The following is a 26006-nucleotide window of genomic DNA, read 5'->3' on the forward strand; positions in this document are numbered from 1 at the left end:
TATCCCAACATGCAACCCGTACCCATGTGCCTATCAAATCATGAACAGTAATATAATGAATCTAATCGTACAGTAAATCACGTACTGGCAGAGCTAGTCAACAGTGCCCGGCACCGATCAACGGCCAGTGACTAAGAGTGTCCACCCGACGGTCCACATCAGGGCCGTACAATAGTCTACCCCAACGTCACTAACAACCGACCCCTGCCCCACTGCTTGATAACTCTAACCGAACCATAAATAAATCCGAGAAAAACCGTAAATAAACCCGCACGTCTAGGAACCTAGTCCCAAGCTGGGTTCAGCATCATTCCGAAAGGAATGGAGGCGGTACAAACCCCCGTAGGCACACAATAAATAAAACTCTAGAAATTTCAGATTTAATTTAAATTAAAACAATTGAATAATATCTCAATAAATAAGGCTAGGCGTCGAATTAGAGTAAGGGAGGGCGTAAAATACGAGAAATGTAAGCACCCCTGCCCGGATATCCCAACTACCCGGTCTATCCGAACGAAAGTGCTTACATAAGGGAAGAGAAATAGACATAAGACAAAAATACCCTAGCATGCATACATACGAAAAATACATCAGCGGAAGCAAAACAATATACATGCACTCCCACAAGTACCATGCTGGAACAACGGTCAAGGAGTATATAAAAATATACAGACACATGTGCCAATAATTAAAAGATACAAGGAACAACTGGGCACAGTAAAAAATGAGAGTCAGAACTCCTAACAAAACATCAAAGAAGACGGGGGCAACTAACTGTACACCCTACTGACACGGTTGGCTGCTAGGTGGTGCAGTCCTCGCTCTCGACTTTTGCTTTACCCTTACCTGGAATGATGAAAAGTAAGGTGAGTCGCAAGACTCAGCAAGTTTATATGAAAATGAAAGCTGTAAATGAAACAGAAAAGGTGATCACCCCAAATATAGACTCACATGTACACACAAGCCATGTGACGCAACAATACAATATTGCCACATAATAAAAGCACATACCGATTCTTGGGGCCCACATAAGACACCTGGCACCCAAGTCCCATACCAACCTGCCGCTGCCCTGAAAGGCAACCTAGATTTCCAACAAACCTGTGCGCACTATCCCGGGTCGGTACTCCCGTCACCCGTCCATGTCAGTACTCTCGACACCCGAGCCATAGGCTCCCTTGGAACGGTACTCCCGTCCAAGAACTAAATACTACCAGTAACCATGCAATGTATATAAAATACAATGGCGTAATGAGCATCAACGTGATACAAGGTGCCCATACATCCAGGCATCAAGCAATGCTCCGCCCACATAGTAAACCACACGCGATGCATGTGCCCGTGCTGGATGCAGCATAATCAAACTAGAATGTCCATGACCAAGCATAACCAAATCATGATAAACCCAACATGCAGCCCGTACCCATGTGCATACCAAACCATGCAACAAGAATAAAATGTAACCAGGCATGCTATAATCACGTAACGGTAGAGCCAGTCAACAGTGCTTGGCACCGGTCAACGGTCAGTGGATAGGAGAGACCAGCCGACGGCCTAAGATAGACCGTACGACAGTCACTTCGTCACCGAACAGCCGATCTTTGCCCCCACTGCCCAACCGCTCTAGCCTATAAACAACCAAAAATCCAATAATAATACCCGAACAGCTAAGAACCTAGTCCCGGGTGAGTACGACATCATTCCCATAGGCTTAGGGGTGGCACAAACCCCCGTAAACAACCAGTGAATAAAACCCTCGAAACCAGTTGAATAAATAAAATTTTTAAACAAATCGTTTAAAATTCCATAATTTATTAACAACCGAAACCAACAAAGGGACGTCAAATAAATTGACAACGAAAGAATTGACGATAAGGGTATAAAGAACTTGCCTTTCCGAAGATAGCCTTAGGTTCGTTTTGACCAAACGCGGTAAAATTATATAAACTGCAATATCCCAATTATTCACCAAAATTAATAAAATTGGACCCTAAACAAAATTTCGACCGCACAGAATATTAATTACTACATTGTCTACATACCTGGGATATTAACTCTGGAATTAAACAGGATTTAATCTGAATTTTTGGCCCCAAATTTCTCAAATTCTCCCGCGAGCATGCTGGATCCTTTTCTAAAATTTGCTCACTGATTTTGAAAGAAAAAAACGCCCGAATTGGGCTTTAATTCGGCCACAAAATGAAAGGAGGAGGAGGCTGGCAACGCGCGGCCAGCCGCTGGAGGCCACCACCTCTATCCCGAAACGGCGTCGTTTTGGGACGCCTGGCTGATTAAAAATCAGCCTTTAAGCGCGCAGCCTCCGCGAATCGATCCCTCGCCCGCTGCCTGGCCGCCTCGCGCATGACCGCTCGCACCCGCACCAACCTTCACCCTATATATGACTTAAGTTATATTTAAGGTGACTTTTTAGCCTTTTCCGCAATTCGCACCAGCACCCCCAAATTTCCATAAATTACACTCTCACCCCCTATATTAATTACACTAACACCCGAAACTTCTAAAAATCACACAATTTAATTTATTTCAATTTTTTTCTTAGTCTAGAATATTCCTAAAATAATTAATCAATTACTTTAATTTCTTATTTCCTTAAAATCACATAATTTATTTTTATTTAATCACAACAAATTATTTTGATATTTCTTTTAAATCAAATTACCCCAAAATTAAATTAATTTGCCATTTACTGGGCGTTACAAGAAACCACGGAGTCTCTCAGGGGAATTAAAGAACAGGAAGAGAGCGTTAGGAGTGATAGAATTGAACTAATATGACACACACCAAGAGGGGGGTGAATTGGTATAATTAAAAAATTTATTTTGAGAAGCAAAGATACTTTCAAATGGTGAAGAGTAAATATGGAATTTATCAATGAACAATCAAAGTCAGTAGAAACAGAAATGCAAAGGTAAGCAAGAAAAGTATGGAAAACGGTGAAGACACGAATTTATAGTGGTTCAGCTTTCAAATCTTAGTCCACTACCTTAACTATCAACTAAGGATTTTTAAAACCAATCTTTACTCTCAAACCCCCTACTCAATATGAGTAGGTCCTCTAGTCCTTGACTAGGGAACTTACAACCTCCCAACTTAATGGGCCCTCTAGCTACCGCTAGGAAAAAATAAAGAGAATGAAAATAGAGATTCTAAGAGTACAACTCTTAGTTACAAATTCTCTCTTTAAATGAAGGATCGAGGCTTAAAAATAATAGAACAGTAAAATATCAAAGCCTCTTAAATGAAAATACAGAGAGAAAAGTTAAAAGCTCGATGTAACAGTGAAGGCACGATCGTTCAAGATATTCAATATATTTCAGCAGCCTTCAATGCGTCTTCAACCACCTATTTATAGTTGATGGAGGGCAAGTTGAATTTTTGGATCGTTGTGGGTGGTTGGGCGAGCATTTAATGGGTCAAAAACTAGCCGTTATAAGTTTCTGTGAAATATATAGTCGACAGAAAAAATAGGTTAGTCGACTATTTTTACAAATGAATCTAAGCATAGTCGACAGACAGAAAGTGATAGTCGACTATCTTTTAATACAAAAATCCCATAGTCAACAGATACAAGAGTATAGTCGACAGATGAGAAAATGTAAAGAAAAATTTGAATTTACAGAACAAAAATAGTCGACAGATGAAATGCCATAGTCGACTATCCTTACTTGATAGTCGACAGATTAAGAAATAGTCGACAGATCAAATCAGTATAGTCGATTATCCTTATACATAGTCGACTATCCTTAACAGCATAGTCAACTATTCTAAAGCATAGTCAACAGAAAGAAACATATAGTCGACTATCCTTTTGAAAACATAGAAAACTTTAACAAAACCTCATTTTGATCTTTTTGAAAGCAAGTTGAGATTATCAAAAGTATATTTTGAAATAAATATCACTCAACCAAACTCAATGATTCGTTTATAGGATTTCATACATTGTTGTTAAAATCCCGATTTTACGCGTACGATTTTACGATTCGAAGACCCCCAAACGATTCAAATCCCATGTAAAATCCAATTTGGGATAAAATCCTATAAAATCTCGATTTTACATGTACGATTTTACGTTTCAGAGATCCCCGAACGATTTTACGATTCAAAGACCTCTATTGATTTAAGTTGTAATTTAGAGGATGCTTCCAACGTCTCAATGTCACATAGCATCTGACATTGGAACTTATGCAATGAATTGTTATATTTTGCCTCTAAATTGAAACTTGATTTAACATTGATTACATAAATTCCAATGTCACATAGCATCTAACATTAATTGCATAAGTTCCAATTTACTTGATTTAAATTATAATTTTTACTTGATTTAACATTGATTGCATAAGTAAATCAAGACAAACAAGTAATTAATTAATGGACCACCCAACCCCAAATTGAGATATTACTTGATTTAATCAATGTTAAATCAAGAAAAAATTATAATCTAAATTTAATGGAAGACATTGGAAGTATCATCTAAAGAATTTTAAGTTATATTTTACCTCTAAATTACCTATATTTTGCCTCTAAATTGCCTATACCAACCTGCTAGTTTTTGAGCTATATTTGGGAAGTATCATTTTTTGAATTATAATAAGGAATAATCAAGTTATTAAATAATATTAATTCATTTTTTATAAAATTATATTATTATAAACATATATTTACAAAAATTAAAGGGTATTTTTAATTATCTCTAAAATCTTACGATTTTACGATTCGATTTTATGATCCGATTTTATGGACCCTTTATCGATCCCACTTAAAATCTCGATTTTAACAACCTTGATTTCATATTTTGCTTCAAAATTCATGTATTAAAAGTTTGTTTTCTCATTCATATAATACATACCTTACTTCACAATTCACATATTAAAAGTTATTTTCTCATTTATATAATCCATGCCTTGCTTCATATTATAAAAGTTATTTTCTCATTTATGTAATCTATTTTGTAGAGATTGATTTTCATATAGTCATTAACAAAACCATATTATTACTAAGAGTAAAATATCAAGGAGCTTGCCTTTACACGACCGTTTCCTGCCTTTCTTGCACTTCCGCTGCGAAGTAAAATGTTTAATAGCGATTAATAAAACTGTGACTCACATTAATTAAATCTAACCATGTAATATAATTAATTTAGCCGTCTAAAATTCCACGTAGGCGCACCACAAATAAAACCCTAACGAGTCTCATATTTAATTTAAATTAAATCACGCTAATAACATCCTCAATTTATCCCCAGCCGCTCGCCTGCCCCCCAAGCCTCGAACCCGCGTTTACTCCCTGGGCCCCTTGCGCGCGACCGCTCGTGCTGCACGCATCCTTCAACCATATGGTGCCTTCAATTAAATTTAAAGTGACTTTGAGTCACTTTTTAACTTTCACACCAACACCCATAGCTTTCCATTAATTACACACACACCACCCTTAATAATTTCCCTTACACTCGAATTTCCTTAAATTGACACTTACCCCCCAAAATTCCATAAATTCCACTAATTTAATTTATTTTCCTATTTTCATAAATACTTCCAAATAAATAATTATTTTCTCAAAATAACATAAGTAAACATTTTCTTAAATCTCCCAATTCCCAAATAATTTAATTAATTACCTAAATTTCCTTTAAACTCACAAATATACAATAATCTCCACAAACACAATAACTAATAATTAATATGTCTCTTAAACCCAAAAATATTTAACAATTATTAATTACTCTGACCAAATTAATAATCATTTATTTAATCCCCAAATTTTGGGATATTACAATTTTGCATGTAAATACTCTATTGAATTCATCTAGCCCAAGTGCACAAAAAAAGATGTTCATGGTTTTGGCATTTATCTATGTAATCCATTTTTTTTCTCTACTTCATTCTCTTATCTTCTCCATTGAGGGTAGCGTGACTCCATACATGATGGTTTCATAAACTTTGAGATCTTGCATCACATAGCAAGAGATCCCTTTCTTCTAATATGCATAGTTTGATCCATCAAAATATGATGGTCTTATAGTGTTTTGATCTCTAATGATTTGTGCTATCTCAGGATCCTCCTTAGGTGGTTAAACTTATGAAAGACAAAAACAATGAGATTATGCTCTGATACTAATTATTAGGTTTGCACAAGTATGTCATGACAAATCCAAGAATGGGGTGAATTAGGTGTTTATAAATTAAAAAAAAAAAAATTATAGAGGTTTTCAAAGATAAATAACAAAACAATGAAATATAATCCAAATAATTAACAAAATATATTAGAGATACAAGATATTTACAGTGGCTCGTCTCAACCCAGCTTACTCCATTATTCTAACTCCTCACTAGAGATTTCAAAATCCATTAATTTCTCCTACTTTATCAAGTAACCTTCCAGTAAAATCGTTAGGAATTTACAATATAATATACAAATGGAATAATCTGAGAGTTTACACTTTCAATTACAAATATCTCTATAAATTATGCTACAAGTCTTTAACAAGATATTACAAAAGATAAATAGTCTTGGTTGAAAGAAAAATTGAAAGTAAAAGCACTATTGAGAAAAGTCAAAACACTTGCAAGCTTTTATCACTTCATTAACCTCTCTAATACATCATTAGGCTAGTATATATAGGCTTCTATCGAGCTTGAATTAACTAGCTGTTATTTGGAACCGTTTGAGACTTTTAAAGTTAGCAAAAACTAGTTGTTAAAATGTTAATGAAGAAACGATAGTCAATTTTACCAAAACGGTTAATAGTTTTCTTCGAGAAATTTGAAACACACTCATAGCTTTGGACAAAAGGTCGACTTTTTTTTTATAGAAACGATCAACTGTTTTGACAATAGGTCGGCATTATACAATTATGGTCGACAGTTTTTAAACTTATGTAAAAAAAAAAACATAGATTTGAAATTTGTTTTGCCGGCAGTTTAAGAAAATAATTGATTATTTTTGTTGAAAGACCATAAATGGTTGACAATTTTGCATTGATTAGATAACCCAAAATATAAAGGGTAAAAACAATTAACAATTTCACTAACATGCTCGATAGCTTTACCTTTAAAGAGAGTGTTCATGATTTAAAAAATATTTTAACATTCTAACTTATTTAATTTCAAAATAAATACAAAGATTTTTGTATGCATTGAAAACATATATATTATTTGTCACTGATTAGATCGATCATTTTTAATTTTTAAAAATAAAATATAATTTCTAAATATATAAAATTTTTCATCATCAAAGACAAAACAACAATTACCTAGTCTTATTAAAGGGTTTCCACTAGGGATTTTTTTGACGGTATAAATTATATAATTTCTTTGTTATTTTGTAAATTAGTTATACCACTGTCCATATAGGATTCCTGTAAATATTATTCACAGTTAAGATTGTAACTATAGCAGTCATTTTAACTAATATATATGTTTTTAACATATTTTTTTATTTGCTGGCAAACATTGTATATTTAGTATTCATTGACTCCGTCTATGTTCCATTAATAAATAAATCCAAAAGAATGAGTTTTAATAATGGATGGTTCTTCTACAACAAGACTTGGGGGTGTTGGTCTAGGAAAATATTTTTTTTATTGGTAAATAGTAAGTAACATTAATTTGATTTTTAGGCACTTTTAGTTTTTCAAATTGATTTTCTAATTGTTAAACATCTTCATCATTATATGTAGTGTTATCATTTAAGATCGTATTTGTTAATTAAGATATAAATTGAAAAAAGTAGGATATGGAAATTATTTCAAATAAAAATATTTTTTATTATATTTGTTAAATTTATCTGACAATCCCTTAAAAAAAGAAGTCACATGACTTCTTATCTGGGTTTTTTCAGATAAATTCATCTCTCTCCCTCTAGATAAATTTATTTTGATTCTTGTTAATAATAAAAAATAACATATGTATTCTTTAATATATTTTAAAAAAAATTAACAAATAATTTGATAAAAATATTGGAATGATACCTAGCCATATTTTAATCATTCTATATCTTGATTCAAAAAATATTTTAACTTTATCATTAGATAATGTTGGTTGTTCATTTTTAACTAAATTTTCTTCTAGCCATTCAACTTATTTCAATTTATCATTTATATGAATTATTATGTATTCATTAGTAAAATTATTTTGAATTATGAGTTTAGTAACACTAGATATCTGGTTTAGTAATACCTTTTCTATGGGGGTATCTTTGACAAAATGCTCGAGCTAAGAGGGTTAATACTTTTTATAATAATATGTTCATTATTTATGACATGTTGACTAATTCTATCATCATCCTCCCATTTTTAAACTAATAGAAGAAAAGGTGATTCCTCCTCATCTCTTGCCTCCCCATAAACAGGATATGTGTAACTCCATTAATATTTTTTACTTGGCTTATCATTTTACTTTAGAAAATGATTGTGGGATAAGTGAGGAATGTTAGGCCATTTGATTTGATTGATTGTGGTATTTTGTATAGGTGGTTGTTTAGGTAATACACTACAGAATCAAATTTTCATTTTATTAGGGAGGAATATTGAACTTGGGAATAAAAACATTAGCATATATTGTGGTATAGAATCATAACAAAAGGTTTTGCCTAACACAATCTGGGGGTGTGTATATGATTGATTTCTTTTCAAAATAGTATAGTATAAACTTAGTTTAGACCTCAAAATGAAAAATGACTTGCCAAAAGTTTTGGGTATATGACTTTTTATATTTTAATGTTGATACATCACTATATAAAAATAAATTTATTGATAATAAAATAAATAAATAAGCTGGGTCAGCCCAAGAAATTGGGTCAGCCCAAAAGCCCATAATAATGGGCCTGTCTTTGGCCCAAATAATTTTCTCTGTATTTGGGTCTCATGCAATGCACAAATTGAATAATTATGATATTTACAAAACTTCTATTAAAGGGTTAAAAAAAGATAGATATTACCTTTGGTACAAAAGGCATAAATATTATCTATTAAAAATTTTAATTCAAATAAGATAATTGAGATAAATGTCATCGTCTACTAGAAATTCTAAATCAAGAAAATTTATGATTGCCCATTCTCCTATATAAATAAGAAGACCCTCATTATAGAAAAAATATATTTTTGATATTTGTGAAAACTTTGTTCTACAGTTTTCAACGTCTGACTTAAATTTTGAGGTGTTTACTCGAAAACTTCTCCTCGTCTTCTGAGCATATTTTTTCTTACAAACTTAGGCGGACGACATTCTCGAGTAACGACTATCTTAGATAACTTGACGATGATATTTTTTACTTTATAAATTCATTGTTGTATTTTGGTAACAACAAATGTAAAATAGCTCCTTATATTTTTATTAAAAAATATTTTCTTCAAATTTTTAACATTCAAGCTCTAGAAACTAACAAAATCATAAATATTTTTTTCAATGCTTATTTAATTAATATTCTACTATATTTTTTAGTCGATTTGCACAACGACAAAAGGTTAACTAAACATTTATTATTTTGTTTAACTTTAGATAAATACTATTTTACTTAATTTTAACACTTATTACTTGAATTTAACACCCATACTTAACTTAATAGATGTTTGGAAGTCTTCTAATAATTTTCCACTTCCTTCTGTTAACATAAAGACCCCTTTATTTTTATTTTATTGGAAAACACCCCTTTAATTCAATTCAATTCACGTACACAATAAGATTTAAGGGCTAGGATGGAAATAATTTAATCTATTTTTTGTAAATTTGTAATTTTATTTAGCCTTTTTAAATTTAGTAATTAGATTTAAATTAGCTTAATTGAGTGTAATTTTATCCAATATATAAAATTAAATGTGTTTATATTGACTTGACATATCATATAGTATATAATAATAATATTTATAAAACTCATAAATAAGTAAAATATATATATAATTTGTAACACATAACCTGTTTACTCTTTTTTTAATTTTATAAATTATATTTTTTTATTTATATATATGTGATTTATATAAATATTATTATTATTATATGACACTTGATATACTAAATCAATATGAACACATTCTATTTAAATTAATTTTACATATTAAATAAAATTAAACTTAATTATTAAAATTAAAAAATTAGATAAAATTATAAAATTTAATAAAAAAATCAAATTATTTTCACAAATAACTCTAAATTGGAAAATGCTATTGGTACACCTTTGTGTACACCTTAGGCTACACAAAGGTGTATCAATGACAAAAATATCCCTCTGAGGCGCATAGAGGCGCGTGAGACGCATGGAGAGGCGCAGGGTATTTTTGTCATTGATACACCTTGTGTAGTTCAAAATGTACAAAAATGATGTACATGTAGCATGACTCCTCTAAATTTAATCATTAGTATAATATTACATGTGTTTATTCTTACTCTATTTTGTGATTAGCAAAAAGTGTCAATCATGTAGAGTTGTAACTGCAAAATATATGAGGAGCTCAGATTTACTGTCCCAAAAGCATGTTTATTTTTCTGTCTACACAATTAAATGCTGTCACATTATTTATTTTTAAATAATAATTTTTTTTTTAAGAAAAAGAATTGGCTAATGACAATAGGAGAGAGGGAGGTTTCCCATGAGCCATCACCGACACAATCATCGGCATCGCCATCATTACTCAAACCACCACCCTTTTGTCTGAAACCCTCACCCTCGTGCTTGGTGGCATTTTTTTTATTGAACTCCATCACTGTTATTAATGCCATGTAAAAGGTGAATTATTTAATTTATCATAAAAAAATATCCTTTATATGTATAATAAATTATTATTTATATTATACTATATATCATAGTTTATATATTCTATAAAAATACCAGTATCCACGTGTACCATAAAATTTCTCCTAATTTTATGAATGTGAATTGAAATTTACAGTTACCAAGGAAGATAGAAAATATAGTCCAAAACTCCACTTGTGTTACTTTTATGAATAGGAACGTACGTCGGTTCAAATCCCAATACCCCTTCAACGCCTCTCATTAAGGTGGCCGTACTTAAGGTTGAAGCAGAAAAGCATCTTTGGCAATAAAAAATATTTTTTTTATAATAAGATACTTTAAATGTAATTCTCCAAGTTACCTTTCACCGGCCCAATAACATATAATAGAAGTACATTAAATATATTTTAATTTATATAATATTAACTAAATACATTTTTATGATGTGTTATATGTTGGGTTGGAACAAATTATATGACACCACACACTCACATGATAAATGACATAAATAATATATAGTGATTTAACTAAATCTAGCCTACTCTATTATTTTATCTCTCCATTAAAGATTTTTAAAATTACAAAAATTTCATACTTAACAGATCATCTAGAATAAATTGTTAGAAATACAAACTTCTTGTAACGCCCCGAAAAAAAAAATGGTAATTTAATTTAATTTTGTGATAATTTAATTTAAAAGAAATTAAGATAATTGATTAATTATTTTAAAAATATTCTATGCGGTTGAAATTTTATTTAGAATTCAATTTTATTAATTTTAATAATAATTGGGATATTACAATTTGTATAATTTTGACCGAGTTTGGTCAAATCGAGCCTAAGGCTATTTTCAGAAAGGCAAGTTCTTTATACCCTCATTGTCGATTCGTTCGATGTCAATTTATTTGACCTCCCTTTGTTGATTTCGGCTGTTAATAAATTATGGAATTTAAAACGATTTGTTTTAAAATTTAATTTATTAAATTGGTCTCGAGAGTTTTATTCGTTGGTTGCCTCCGGGGGTTTGTGCCACCCCCAAGTCTATGGGAATGATGTCGTACTCACCCGGGGCTAGGTTTTCAACTGTTCGGGTATTATTATGGATTTTTGGTTATTTATTAGCTAGAGCAGTTGTACAGTAGGGGCAATGATCGGCTGTTCGGTGACGAAGTGACTGTCGTACGGTCTATCTTAAGCCGTCAGATGGTATCTCCGGGTCACTGACCGCTGATCGGTGCCAAGCACTGTTGACTGGCTCTGCCGTTACGTGATTATAGCATGATCTGGTATCATTTTAGTCTTGTAGCATGGTTTGGTATGCACATGGGTACGAGCTGCATGTTGGGATTATCATGATTTGGTTATGCTTGATCACGGACATTCTAGATTGGTCAGGTTGCATCCAGCACGGGCATATGCATCGCGTGTGATTTACTATATGGGCGGAGCGTGGCCTGATGCCTAGATGTATGGGCGCCTTGTATCACGTTGATGCTTATTACACCATTGCATTTTATATGCATTGCATGGTTACTGGTAGTATTTAGTTCTCGGACAGGAGTACTATTCCGAGGGAGCCGATGGCTCGGCTGTCGGGAGTACCGGCAGAGATATGGGTGACGGGAGTACCGACCCGGGACAGTGCGCACAGGTTTGTTGGAAATCTATGTTGCCTTTCAGGGTAGCGGCATGTTGGTATGGGACTTAGGGTGCCAGATGTCTTATGTGGGCCCCAAGAATCGGTATGTGCTTTCATTATGCGGCACTGTTGCGTTGTTGCGTCACATGGCTTGTGTGTACATGTGGGTTTATATTTGGGGTGATCTTCTCTTTTGTTTCATTTTCAGCCTTCATTTTCATATAAACTTGCTGAGTCTTGCGACTCACCTTGCTTTCCATCATTCCAAGTAAGGGTAAAGCAAAAGTCGAGGGCGAGGACCGCGTCACCTAGCAGCCAGCTGTGTCGGTAGGGTGTACAGTTAGCTGCCCCCGTCTTCTCTGATGTTTTGTTAGGAGTTTTGACTCTCATTTTTTACTGTGCCCGGTTGTTCTTCGTATCTTTTATTTGTTGGCACAGGTGTCTGTATATTTTATATACTCCTTGATCGTTGTTCCAGCGGGGTACTTGTGGGCGTGTATGTATATTGTTATGTTTCCGTTGTTGTATTTTTCGTATGTATGCATGGCAGGGTATTTTTGTCTTATGTGTGTATTTCTCTTCCTCTATGTAAATGCTTTCGTTCGGATAGACCGGGCGGTTGGGATATCCGGGCGGAGGTGCTTACACTTCTTGTCAAATTCAATAGGCCTTTTTGCACACAAGTTAGGAATTACAAGAAATAATACAATTAATAAGATTTGAGAGTTAATACTCTCAATTATAATATCTCTCAAACAAAGTATACAGAGATTAAAATAAGATAATACAATTGATATATGTAGTTTTTGAGAGAAAAAATGAAAATTTAAACACTAATGAGAATAATGAATATGATTATAAGCTCTTGACACTTTATTTTGATTCATTAACCTTTTTCAATATTTCTTTGCCCTATATTTATAATCTTCTTCAAAGTTAAAAGAAAAACTAGTCGTTATTAACCATTAGAACTTGCAAAAACTAGTCGTTAAAGAAATTTGTAATAAAAATAATCTATATACTCATAAAAAAAGGGACAAAAACGATCGACAAGTTTTTATGCAATAACTATCGATCAAGGTTGGTTGAGAGTTTGCATAAAACTAATTGACAAGCTTGGAAAACTAGTCGACACCTCAAAGACAAATGATTGATTGATTTGTGAAAACTAGTATGGTTTGGCCTTTAAAGTTAAAGACATGGTTTTGATGTTTAGCCTATATGGCCAATTTTGATGGATCAAATACAAAAAATTCTTTTCACAATAAAAATTTGATTTTTCAAATGCCATCAAAGATAATGAAAACTTATTTTGTCATTGGATAATTTTTCGTATGGTTCTTTATTATAAAGGTTAAAATAATTTAATTGGACCTATAAACAATCATTTTATAAAAAATGGATGCATAATATTTAATTAATTAAATAATTTTTTTATCATCAAACCATAATTAAAGAGTAAAACAACATTACAGTCTAATTGGTTAAGGCAAAATTAATGAGGTGTATTTGATGATGCACCTTAAGACATAGGATAAAAACAAATTTACTAAGTGCATAATAATTAAGGAGCATTTACCATATTTTTTTAAATAAAGTGTGTTTGTTATATTAATTTTGGGTAATACTAATTATTTCAATAAATGTATCTTATTTTTAGATAAGATGTGTTGTTTTTAATTCCAAAATAATTTTATTGATGGATGATAAATGTATTATGTTTTGTAACATTTTATCAACTAATTTTATTATTTTAAAACTAAAAATAATATACTTTTTTTAAAAATAATCAACATTTATTTATCTTTAGGGCAATGATCAGTATTACTCTTAATTTGTAGATGTAAACATCTTTCATCTATAGGAATTATCAAAATGCATTTACTGTCCAAAAAAATACCTAAGATTGGGTGAATTAAGTGTTTTGAAAATTATTAAGTTTAGCTCTTATTGAAAACTCTTGAATTTATGATCTTAATATATGGTGATTGCAATATTAATAAGTATAGTAAAATCAAGCAATCATAAAGAATAAGAGAATATTTATAGAGGTTCAGCTAAATAGCCTACTCTTTTCTCTCAAAACTTAGTTTGAAACTCCACTAGAGAAAATCAACATTAGATTTTAATTAGAACTAAATCGAACATACAATCTTTTGTCCAAACAAGAACTACTAACACACTACTAGTAAATAAAACCCCTCATATAACAGTGAGTAAAAATAACAAATTTACAATCGGAGACAATTACAAATAAATTACGAACGATTGAGAGTTCCACCAGTCAATACACTCCCAACACTTTGAACCTTCTGACTTTTATTTGAATGCTTTATCAAGTTTGCTCTTCCAGTCTTGCCTTTATACTTACCTTATATATATATACACTTCCAAAAAACTAGTTGTTATAGAGATCGTCAATGTGAAATTTGAAATTTAAAAATTCTCCAAATTGTTACAAATAACAAGGAACAAAACAAAGAAACACACCAAACAACAACCCGCATATAATTAAGAACAAATATTCTATTTGCATGAGTAAAATACATTTATCAAGATATGAAAATTCAAACATAAGCACCTTGAGACAAAATGATTAAAATAGGGAGATATGTTTAAAGACAACTTACATTTAATTCAAATATACTTTTTGTATAACGAAATAAGGCCATAAAATGAGGAACAAGGTGTCAGCATATATAAGAAACTATTCATGGGTGTGCAACAAAACATGATGCAAAAATAATGAAAAAACAAAGACAACTGTTGAACTTCGATTGAATGAATGCACAGTTTCAGTCTACTGAAATCATCTAGCAACCTTATTCATAACTTTGGTTGAAGGATCGATCGACTTAAGATAGAGGCCAAACATTATGGCCAATTTTGGTCGACCAAAGAGCAACTTCAGACTTAAGATAGAGGCCAACACATTCTGACCAACTTCGATTGAAGCAATGATCAACCTAAGATTGAAGACCAACATTCAGCTCAATTTTGATCAATCTAAGATAAAATGCAATCAACCTAAGATACTTAGCCATTTTAGCATACATTTTTTAAGCATAGTGAGTTTTCAGCACAAGGAGTTGGTAAAATATATCTCTATCATAAACATAGTTTTGTTATCATCAAAACATATCTCTTATATTGCAAGAGGCTAGTAAAAATCATCAAAATATATATTTTTGTTACATCAAAATCTTATTTACTTATCCTTAAGTTTAGCAACATTTTTGTTAATGATAATAATCACAACAATTATAGTTTTACTCCTATAAGTTAATTATGCTAACGGTCGCTTTGGTGTAGTAAATTCATATTATTTTCAAATAAAATGTATTTATTGGAGCTTATTTTAAATTTTAAAATTATTATTATCGAGATACAATAATAAATTTATAAGTGCAGGAGAATTCTTAGTTTTCAAGAAAATTATAAAACAAAAGATAGTCAAAGAACATAAGGTGTTTTTCTCCCTACAAATCCTCTAATGTAAAAGTTCAATAAAATATAATAGAGAATGTAAAATGTAACAATAATATTTATAGTAGAAGTATAATTTTTATAGAATTCTTCGCATACTTAAAAGAGTGGGGGATTATTCTCTATTTATAAATGTTAAAGTTGATAGATGGAAGAATATTTACATCTATCGGGATCGTTTGTTTTGCCTTTTTTAAGGCATCACTCTTAGATGTTAGTTGACTTGTTCATTCAAGCAATAATTGGTGTTAGAAAGAACACCAAAAGACTTACAAGTCTTTGGCAGATATCAAAAGTCTCGTTAGTCTCTTTGTCGGCAATAATCTCACTTGTAGTCTTTAAAGACTCCTAAAGATTAAGGGATCTTCTGAACCTTTATTTCTTAGTCTTTCCTTATTGTCCCGGGCCTGATTTTGGACGGGACACATTTTATTAGCTAAAAAATATTATAAAATACCATATATTTATTGTCAACTAATAAAAGTGTTTTTAATTAAAAAGTATTACACTTTATTTTTAGTTTTGAAATAATTATATTAATTGATTGAATATTTTAAAATATGACATGAGACATCTATAATCAATCAATAAAATTGTTTAGAGAAATTAGAAAATAAATATATTTATTCTAACACTAACAAACAGAAAATAATTTTAAAACGATATACTATATATAGATATTGTTTGAAAAAAATGCATTTAACACTCTTTATTATAAGTGATGTAAACTACAAAATTTCATCACAAATAGACTGAATAAGAGAGGGTGTGAATGCAATCTATCTTTACTCTTCGAACAATATTAACAACAAGAAGAGGCTTTATAATAAAAAAAATAAAAAATTGAGGCTTTAAGAGACATAGAAAATTTCATTGCAAATGATTCAAATCAAATCATCACATGGAGTCTTAATATAATTTATCTTAAATATTACGACGTAATTAAAATTACATTACGTAATAATTAAAATACTGATTATGTGATGAATGCAAGGACCAAAAGGCCCTTGAGGAGACGAAGACAATCCCGGGACGCTTGTTGATCCGATCCGATCAGATCTAATGCATCCTCAGATAGAGCTTGCAATTGCAGTCATGATGAAATGAATGACGTTCACTTGACAAAGGGTACCCGACAAAGACAATTTTCCACCCTGTACGTGCGGGAAAAATCAACCCATTTCAGATAAAATTACCGCTATACCCTTTCCATCTCTTCCCTAACGTGGATGGATCTTCACGAGGGAGCAGAGGAGAATGGATTGGCCCATAAAAGGAGGACTTTCTAGTTTGCCATCTAGAGTTTTTGGCATTTTTCTTTTTGGGTTCTCATTTGCCAAAAAAGAGAAATATAAGCCAAACAGGCCCTTAACAAGGACAGGGGCATTTTGGGAAACCAACAGTCTAGTGGTAGAATAAAAAAATTTAAAAAAAGGGACCAAACTATGAAAATTTTCACCTTCGCAGTCCTCAGAGAATCTCTGAACAGTGAGACAAAATTCTTTAATTCTTTTAACCATCTCTCTCTTCTACAGCCAAACAACAAAAGAGGGAAGGAACTCGGAAAGAGCGATCCACACTGGTCACTTCAGTCCTCCCCCAAAACTCACCCATGGAGATCTCCGAGAAGCTCTTGAAGTTCAAATTCCACATCTCGATCGCCGTCGCTTTCTCCCTTGCGATCGGCTCCCTCATCTACGTCGCCCCGCGCTTCCTCGACGTTCTCGCCTATTTCTGGCCCCTCCTGCTCTCCACCGCCCTGTTTCTAGTCGCCGTCATCGTATTCAACAAGGCCACACCGCTGGCGACCGAAGCTCCCTGCGAGATGGCTGGCGAGGTCCTGCTGGACTTCGTCGCCTGTCCGCCGGAAGTTCTGCAGCATCCCGCCGGAGAGAGCTCCAAATCCGAGGACGCTCAACCGGAAGCCGCTGACGAGAGATCGAAATCCGAGGAGAACATGTAACTCTTCATGGCCGCTATATCTATATGCTTTCTCTCTCTCCATCTCTTCCACCCCCCCCCCCCCCAATCTCTATAACACTCCTCTATCTCCCTCGATTTCTGCTTCGCTAGGGTTTGTATTTTGTACTTGTTCGTTCGAGGAATTGAAACAGCCGTGAACTGTAAATTGCAGGAATAGTGTATTTGCTTCCAATAATGACGATTTGATCCTGGTTTAATTCAGTTTTTTACATTGTTTTCCCTGCGCCGTTAGTTTCAAGCTAGAATCCGTTGCTTGGATTTGACGGTGAAAGACAGTGACGAGTATGGATATACTAGAATATTGGATGGGGATGTCTTGTAATCATATAATCAAATAAATAAGTAAATAAAAAAATAATTTATAGAATCTATATATACTATTGTGGTTTAATTTAATTCTGGTACGTAGGTGGTTTGAAGTTTAAAGTAAATGGGAATTGTATATCCAATCAATCTTTTACTTTACACTCATATTTTGAAAAAAAAGTCATCTTTACGTTTATTTACAACCACACACAATTGCACCTTGTTTGTAGTCACCCATTATTGATGGCGGTCGCCTATTATCACCGGCAGCTCAATCTTTCACAAGCAATTGTGATGAATATGGCGGTCATTAGCTTTCACCTTTCACCTATTATTGCATTCATTTTTCTCTTTTTCTTCATCTCTTCCATCGATATGGGATTTGAGTGCGATGATGGCAATTTCGAGAAATGCCGGCAAGAAAGGAAGAGAGAGATGAGAGAAGTGGGTTCGATGAAAGCAACACCAATGAGAGAGAGAGATAGAGGAAAATGGAATCGATAAAAGCGCTGCCATACCGATGAGGGAGATAGAGTAAATGCGATGTTAGATAAGAGGTGGGAGCTGATGGTAGTTGTCGATGAGAACTTGGGCTATTGGTAATGATGGTCGACGACGAACAATGCAAGTAGATAGCTTTATATAAAGGTATTTTTAAAAAATAATTATGAAATTGTAGAAGATGATTGTGAAAAACAAATCAACTGGTTACAAATAGAATTTTTCTAAAGTAGCTCTAAATTGCTAACAGCCCATATATTGTGGTAAGATTTTCACCTGTTCTAGGCCTTACCCAAAAAAAAGTAATTTTCAGTTTTACACTTTTATTTGAAACAATTAATCAAAAATATATTATAGAGGGCTTTTTGATTTTTTAAATTCTTTTAGGAAGGCTCAAATTTCAAGCTACGACTAAAAAGTTTGTTTATGCCAATCTGTCTCCCTATCTGCGGTGTAGTACACTTGGATTGATGGATTGTCCACGTAAGCCCTAAAGCCAGGTGCATGCAATTAGGAAATCTAGACACCTCCAGCTACTGTTGCAAAGGGATGTGTGATATGATACATATAAATAAAACAAGTTCCACCGACCACTAAATATTCCTCCTCGGCTTCTCCCCCAAATAATTAAGACAAGCAGGCAGCAGTAGGGTGCACGGTAGCTGGGTACTGTCTTATTCTACGTGGAAGCAGGGCTGTGGTCCGATCATTCATCCACTGGTGATAAGACAGTGCGCCACTTAGCATTAGCAACTTTTGGGCTGGGCCCCGCCAACGTGAAAGTTCAAGAGCGCTATCATGTTCATTGGCTGGGCACTCCCCCTCCCTGTCTACTTTTTGCCTAAATTGATTAGTTTTGTTTTTTATATTTTAAACGCTCTGCTTCTCCATTATCATCAACTGCGTGTTCAAAAAAATGGATGTACCGTAAAAATCGGTCAAATCGAATTAAATCAAATTGATCTGATCGATATTTTTTGACGATAAAAAATAGTTTGGATTTTGTTCAAACCGTAAATCATGCGGTTTGATTTAAAATCGAACCGCCTAAGAAAATAAAAAAAAATTATAAAAAAATTATTATTATAAAAATCTAATAATTGACGACCCATCTTATTTATTTTTTATATTATTTTATCTTTATTTTTTACTTTTATTTATTTATATTTAATTGTCTTTATTTATCAATATTTGTGTCTTTATTTATCATTTTTAAATATTTTTTTAATGATTTTAAATAGCATTTCAAATCGCGATAAATCGCACCAAACCAAATCACATTTGCGGTCTGGTTTGGTTGAAAAACCACACTAGCGGTTTGACGTGCTGAAAATGATTCAGACCGGCCAAACCGCACCGCGAACACCCCTAATCATCGGTCTGATTTGGTTAAAAAATTACACTAACGATTTAACGTGTTAAAAATGATTCAGACCGGACAAACCACACCACGAACACCTCTAATCATCAATGTCTCCCTTTTCTTTTTAATTTCCATTGGCATGTTACCTATACTTTGCATGCTACTACTGGTAAAGTCATAAAAAATGGTGGAAAATCATTTTACTCTTAAATATATATAATTTTTAAAATTAATATATTGAGTCATAATTTAAGTTAGACAAAAAGAAAAAAAAAAGAAGACAAAGAAATCGAGAGAGCTACTATAAAGGAAGAAAATGGTGGTCTCATCGATCAGATCTAGCCAATAAAAAAGGTTATTGATCTGAGATAAGCGAAACTATTCTTTTTGATAATGGTTGTGATTGTTGAAGCTATTAAAATCGAAAGAGGCAGTAAATCGTCAACTTGAGCTCGTTTTATTGTTTTATTTTTCTTTTTGTTCATACACAATCAATACGCAATTTTCTTTCTTCTCTCTTCTTCGTGATAAAATCATTATCACTTCCTCTTTCTTTTTGTTGATTTTTGGTAATGAAGAATAGAGGATATCTAGTTGTGATTAGGGCTCCCAATACATTGACTGAGTACCAATTGAGGGTTAGAGAGATTCTTTGAGGTTTTTTTTGACAGAACGAACTGTTGTATTATTTATTTGGGGATGTGCTATTTTGGTTATTATTGCATAGAGGGATTTTTAGTAATGAATCTCTGGTTCTTTGCGTTTATTAAGAATTATTATTACATTAGAGGCTATCTGGGTGTGATTAGGGTTCCCAATACATTACACCAATTTGGTATGCATTTGGATGTGTTATTTCGATTATTATTGATGTTCATACGAAATTGGTGTTGTAGTTATAAATGAAAGTATTTGATGTTTTTCTAGATCGAAGATCTGATATGTTTCCCATTTATGTTAAATTTCATATTGATTAAATGATGTTATGATTATCAAAGATCCCTTTTTTGGGGGGGTAGATGATGGAATTAATTATGACAAATTCATCCCTTTCACAGTTGCTGTTAAAATTTTGTTGGCTGAAGTGCTGTTCAAATTTTGTTCCTTTTTTTTTTTTTTTTTCAAAGCCTAAATTTTACAATCCTAGGTGTGTTTATATATAAGCTCTTAACACCATTGGAAGTTAGTTGAATTTTGTTATATCAATAGTGCATAGACAATCAATTTCGCGAGGTTGAAATCTTATGGCTGGATTTGAACTGTGTAACACTTTGTTTATATAGAAGCCTTCTTACCATGAATCTTCTTTATTGCTAATTGGAGTACAATTTATTCAACAATGTTATAATTGTTAGTGTTGTTTGCCATAATACTATATTTGGATGACATCTAGTAGACGTATAACTAATCAAATTTATTATATCTTTGTATATATTTATAAAATGCATGTTTTTTAATACACGAGCTTTCCAATTTAATATATGAATGAGTTCCTAGATATTTTGTTTGAGAATCTTATTCTCAAGGTGTTAAAATTATATGACAGAATTATCTGATAACAGGATGTCTTAAACTATTTCTAGACCTTAGATTTTTTGAATGGAAATTCCGATTAGTCGAGTATGGATATTAACAGAGGGGTTACTACCTCATTTAATATAGATACTGATGGGAAGGTAATGTATCACACACCATGTGATATAAGATGTCGCTAGTAGACTTGTGAATGATTGTTGGGGAATAACTAGCTAAATGTGACGCCAATGATAGACCACATAGCATGGTGGATAATGATCTCGTTGTCAGATTGCGATGATGTGTTGATTCTTGAACTTGAACCAACACGATTGTTTTATACATTGTTGTGCGTGATTTACTAATGAGCCGAACCATCCAATTAAGAGGTGGTGAGGTTCATCTATGTAGTTCTGTATTGCTAGTATATGAAAACAGGTGTTGGGGTTAGGATCCATCACCCTCGTCGATAATTGATGGGGTGAACGTCTTATGTGATCTACTGTTAGTGTGACAGGACAGTCAATGACCAGGGCATATTGAATATCTGGAAATGAGTTTTCTGAGGTGTCCATCTAATCACATTAACGAGATTAGACACATAATTATTGAGTTTGTGAGTTTATCACTTTATAGTTATGGCTCAGTCAGGACGTTAGGTGATGGAAGGATTATAATACATGGTAATCGTTAGCCATAATAGGTTGAGACTTCACTGTCATATATATTGTCTTGAACCACAACCACAACTAAGCGTTATTTAGGAACTTTCGAATAGTTATTGGGATATGGAGAGATTCCGATGATGGGTTAAAGGGTTGATTGATATCGAAAAAGATTTTGGTGCTATCTAATTACTAGCGAGTAGTGAACTTAGAAAGCCACACAACATATAATGTCGCGTCTGGTAACCACATTTTGTGCCCGAAACGTCTTAGGTGATCTCTGGTTAAATGTTGACCAAGAGGCCAAAAGAGTCGACTCTTGCCTGGCGAGAGTTAACTCTTAAGGGTGGTGAAAGTTGACTCTCGATCACCTAGCTTCTTTCTTAATTGAGCGCCATGTGGCACGAAATTGGGAGCAGCTAGGGGTTAAGGTGGTGGCAAATTTGTAGGAAATAAATTGAAGAAGTAGAGACTTTTACTGCTTGTGCGCATCTTTTGCTTTTGTTTTTTTCTTCTGCTTCTTATGTTAATTTGTTGATGTGAAATTAATATGCATGAAGGTCACGCAAAAAATTTGAGGCACGGGTATAGGTGATATGACAGCCCCTGTGTTTAGCTCGAGAAGGAGAAATCAAAACAGTACTGTACAACGTACTAGGTGCGGACTAACTAGGACCACCACATAATGAGGTGGATTGGTCTTAATACATAAATTGTTTCTACACCTATCTACATCAAATTGCAAGTAAGTGTGTATTTATATTTATTTGATAGATATGCATGTTACTTAAATACCTAAGGTGCATATATGGCGTATATGTATATATTTCATTGCACACATCTGATGTGTATAAAAATTTTAAAATTAACCATATATTTGTACACAAGAATTCCATCAACAGTGACGAGACGAAACACAAAAATATATCATACCTGTAAACATCGGGAGCACTACTTTGCGACATGTCCAACAAAGCGCCCATACTCATCGTGTAGACGAAGCGTTATAAAATGTTTCAAGGTAAAAAATGAATCCGTAAACAAAAGGAGGTTCTTTAATATTTGCAGTATTAAGTGTGGATTTTAAAAGTGAGTTGAAGAAGGTGAATCAAGTAGATCGTTTGGCAAAGATGAATCTAATGACATTGTTTCGGCTAAGTCTACGGGCAATTTTCCCATAAAAGAGTTTTCTCGCATGTTCCAGACTCTAGTTCGGATATCTGAAGAAGAGTACGTGGAGATTTCTTGTAGAAGAGTTATCCTTTAAAATATCATTTTCATAGTTATCCAAACTTTTGGCATCCACTGCTTGTGCATTCGTTTCTATTGTTTCATCATTGATTATTGTAATGTGAAAATACCAAACATAAATCAAGCAGTACAGAAATGTTCCAAAACATAAATCAAGTAGTATATAAATCTAGAAAATTATGCAAATTAGACCATAATTGTTCTAAAACGAAAATTTAGTGTTCATCATTTTCACAGCTCAAAATAGTGCTCAATTTATACAGGAATTTATGGAAAATGTCACTTATGCATAATCCAACTATGATCCTGCCCAATCTATACAGAAATGCAAATGCAAACACAATACAATTTTTCTGTTTAAATTCATAAAAATGAAAGGAATCATCTTGTTTACCAGCAGCTTCTTCAAATTACATAACAGGAATATATAACAGGAATATATAACAGGGATATCATCACTAAAGTAGAATAATCAAATTCCTAAACTAGTTTTTCTACTATTCATCTTCAAATTCAGCTTCATCCTCATACTTACAAATTGAAGTTCACAATATCACTTTGGAAACGACTATCAAACATAAATCAACTTTATCCTCATTTATAAAACACACAGTGCGTGGATTTGAAAGAAATGGAAACGACTTCAATTGAAGAAAGCGGGTTCAAAATGTCAAAAGTGTCGAATAGAAAACATTGAATTACCTGACAAACCAGTCATTTTGCTCTAAATGATTCGCTGCCCTCACGAGCTGCAGTCGCCTGTGGGTGTGCAATCCATGGTGGTTGTAATCGCCGGTGGGTCTTGATTATGATATGGGTTCAGCCGATTTTGGGTTTCACTGGATTTGGGAGTAGCAACAAAGTGATTTGGGAAGGGGGGGGGGGGGGGGGGGGGGTGGAAATGATTTTGGTTTCCCGCCTTTATGATGCTTTTTCTCTCCAATTTATCACGGTGTTTTTATTTCTTTAATTATCCCCAAAATATCGCTAGCTACACCATCTGTGAAATTTCCTATAGCGGAATGCAATTTCATGAGCGATTCTTATATTTTTTTATATGTCAGGGGTATCTATGTCATTTTACTAAATCTTAAAAACATTCTTACTAATTTTCTCATATATATATATATATATATATAATAAATAAAAGCGTCAAGGATTTGTCTTTAACAAATTTAGATTTTAGTTACAGCATATTTGTTGGTCTTCAAGTTCAAGCCAATTAATAAAACGTTTTTTTTTTTTTTTTATTACGCTTTATTATTGACATCCTCAGTCATTCCGTCCCTAGAGTTACACTAAAGAGATAAATCGAGAGATATGTCTGAGTGACTAGGGTGGTAAGGTTTGGCACCACTAATGTCACTCTCAAGTTCCTCCCCAAAAAGAAGCATTATGCTTTCTCCAAGAATCGAACATATATTGAGAGCCTTCAGACAAGCAGTCTGCCCTTTTGCCACTCGATTATACCCTTGGGAACAATAAAACGTTTTTTTTTTCAAATGACTTATAAGCTATCTAAGCAAAATAATCCCCTACCGCTAAAAATTCTTAATAACTTATAATCAACTTTGCTAATTAGTGTTCGTTTGATTTATGGCATCCATTTTCGATCAATTTCACATATTGATATTGGAATCAATTAGCTTGATTTTTATTTCTCAAGTGATTTACCATATTTGTAATAAGAACAACTCCAATAGGAGTTGTCATCCCCATAACTGTCGAAATGACACCTCGAAATAGAAAGTTTTCACTTTAACGAGAATGGCATATGAGGTTACAAAATGGTAATAATTCTCTTATGGTGCCATTTTTTCAACCCCCTGAAGAGAGAAAAATAGAGATTGCATTTGCCAACGGTAAAAATACAACGGTTATATTTGATATTCTATATATACATATATTTACCTGAAAAAGGGGAGGCGAGACGGAGCGAGAGAGAGCAAGAGGCAACGATTGATCAGCGAGGCAGAAAGCGACAAAGGGTTGGAGCAGGCGAGGGCGAGGCAGCGAGCGACGGAGCCAGAAGAATCGTCGACGAGAACGAGTAGCGACGAACAACCGAGTGAGAAGAGGGCGAGGCGGAGGCGGCGACCCGCAAGGGTAAAGGAGAAGCGTTGACAGACGAATACGAGAACAAGGCAACAACTAATGAGAGCAAGGTACTAACCAATAAGGGCGAGGGGGGCGAGCCATGGAGGGGCAGAGGAGGCAAGAGAGGTGCAAAGGAAGGAAGCTTCTAGAATATGTATTATATATATAATTGTTTTTATTTTAATTAATCAATTATTGACTATATATATAAATATTTTTATTTTAGTTAATTGTTAGAATTTAAATTGATTATTTTAGGTTAGAATTATATATTTTGATTTTAACTTAAAATAAGCTTTTGGAGGTATGTATTATATATTTTGAAATTTAAAATTTGAGATTTGAAATCTAAAATTTTAATTATATTTTTTAATAAAAATATTAAAATGACACCCCTATTTGTAATCTGTTATTAAAACAAATGTATAATTCAGAGGTGCCATAATACCATTTAAGG

At 33.0% G+C, this 26006-nt stretch overlaps 1 protein-coding gene across 1 annotated transcript; it reads left to right on the forward strand.

The window, feature by feature from the left end:
• The first annotated feature begins 17351 nt into the window (after positions 1-17351).
• Positions 17352-18060, forward strand: LOC127810959 (uncharacterized). The gene has a single exon (XM_052350603.1). It carries the CDS (start codon positions 17481-17483, stop codon positions 17829-17831), a length of 351 nt encoding a protein of 116 aa, XP_052206563.1. The 5' UTR covers positions 17352-17480; the 3' UTR covers positions 17832-18060.
• The last annotated feature ends 7946 nt before the right edge of the window (positions 18061-26006 follow it).

This window comes from Diospyros lotus, chromosome 10, assembly GCF_014633365.1.
Source record: "Diospyros lotus cultivar Yz01 chromosome 10, ASM1463336v1, whole genome shotgun sequence".
In the NCBI taxonomy this organism is placed as follows: Eukaryota; Viridiplantae; Streptophyta; class Magnoliopsida; order Ericales; family Ebenaceae; genus Diospyros; species Diospyros lotus.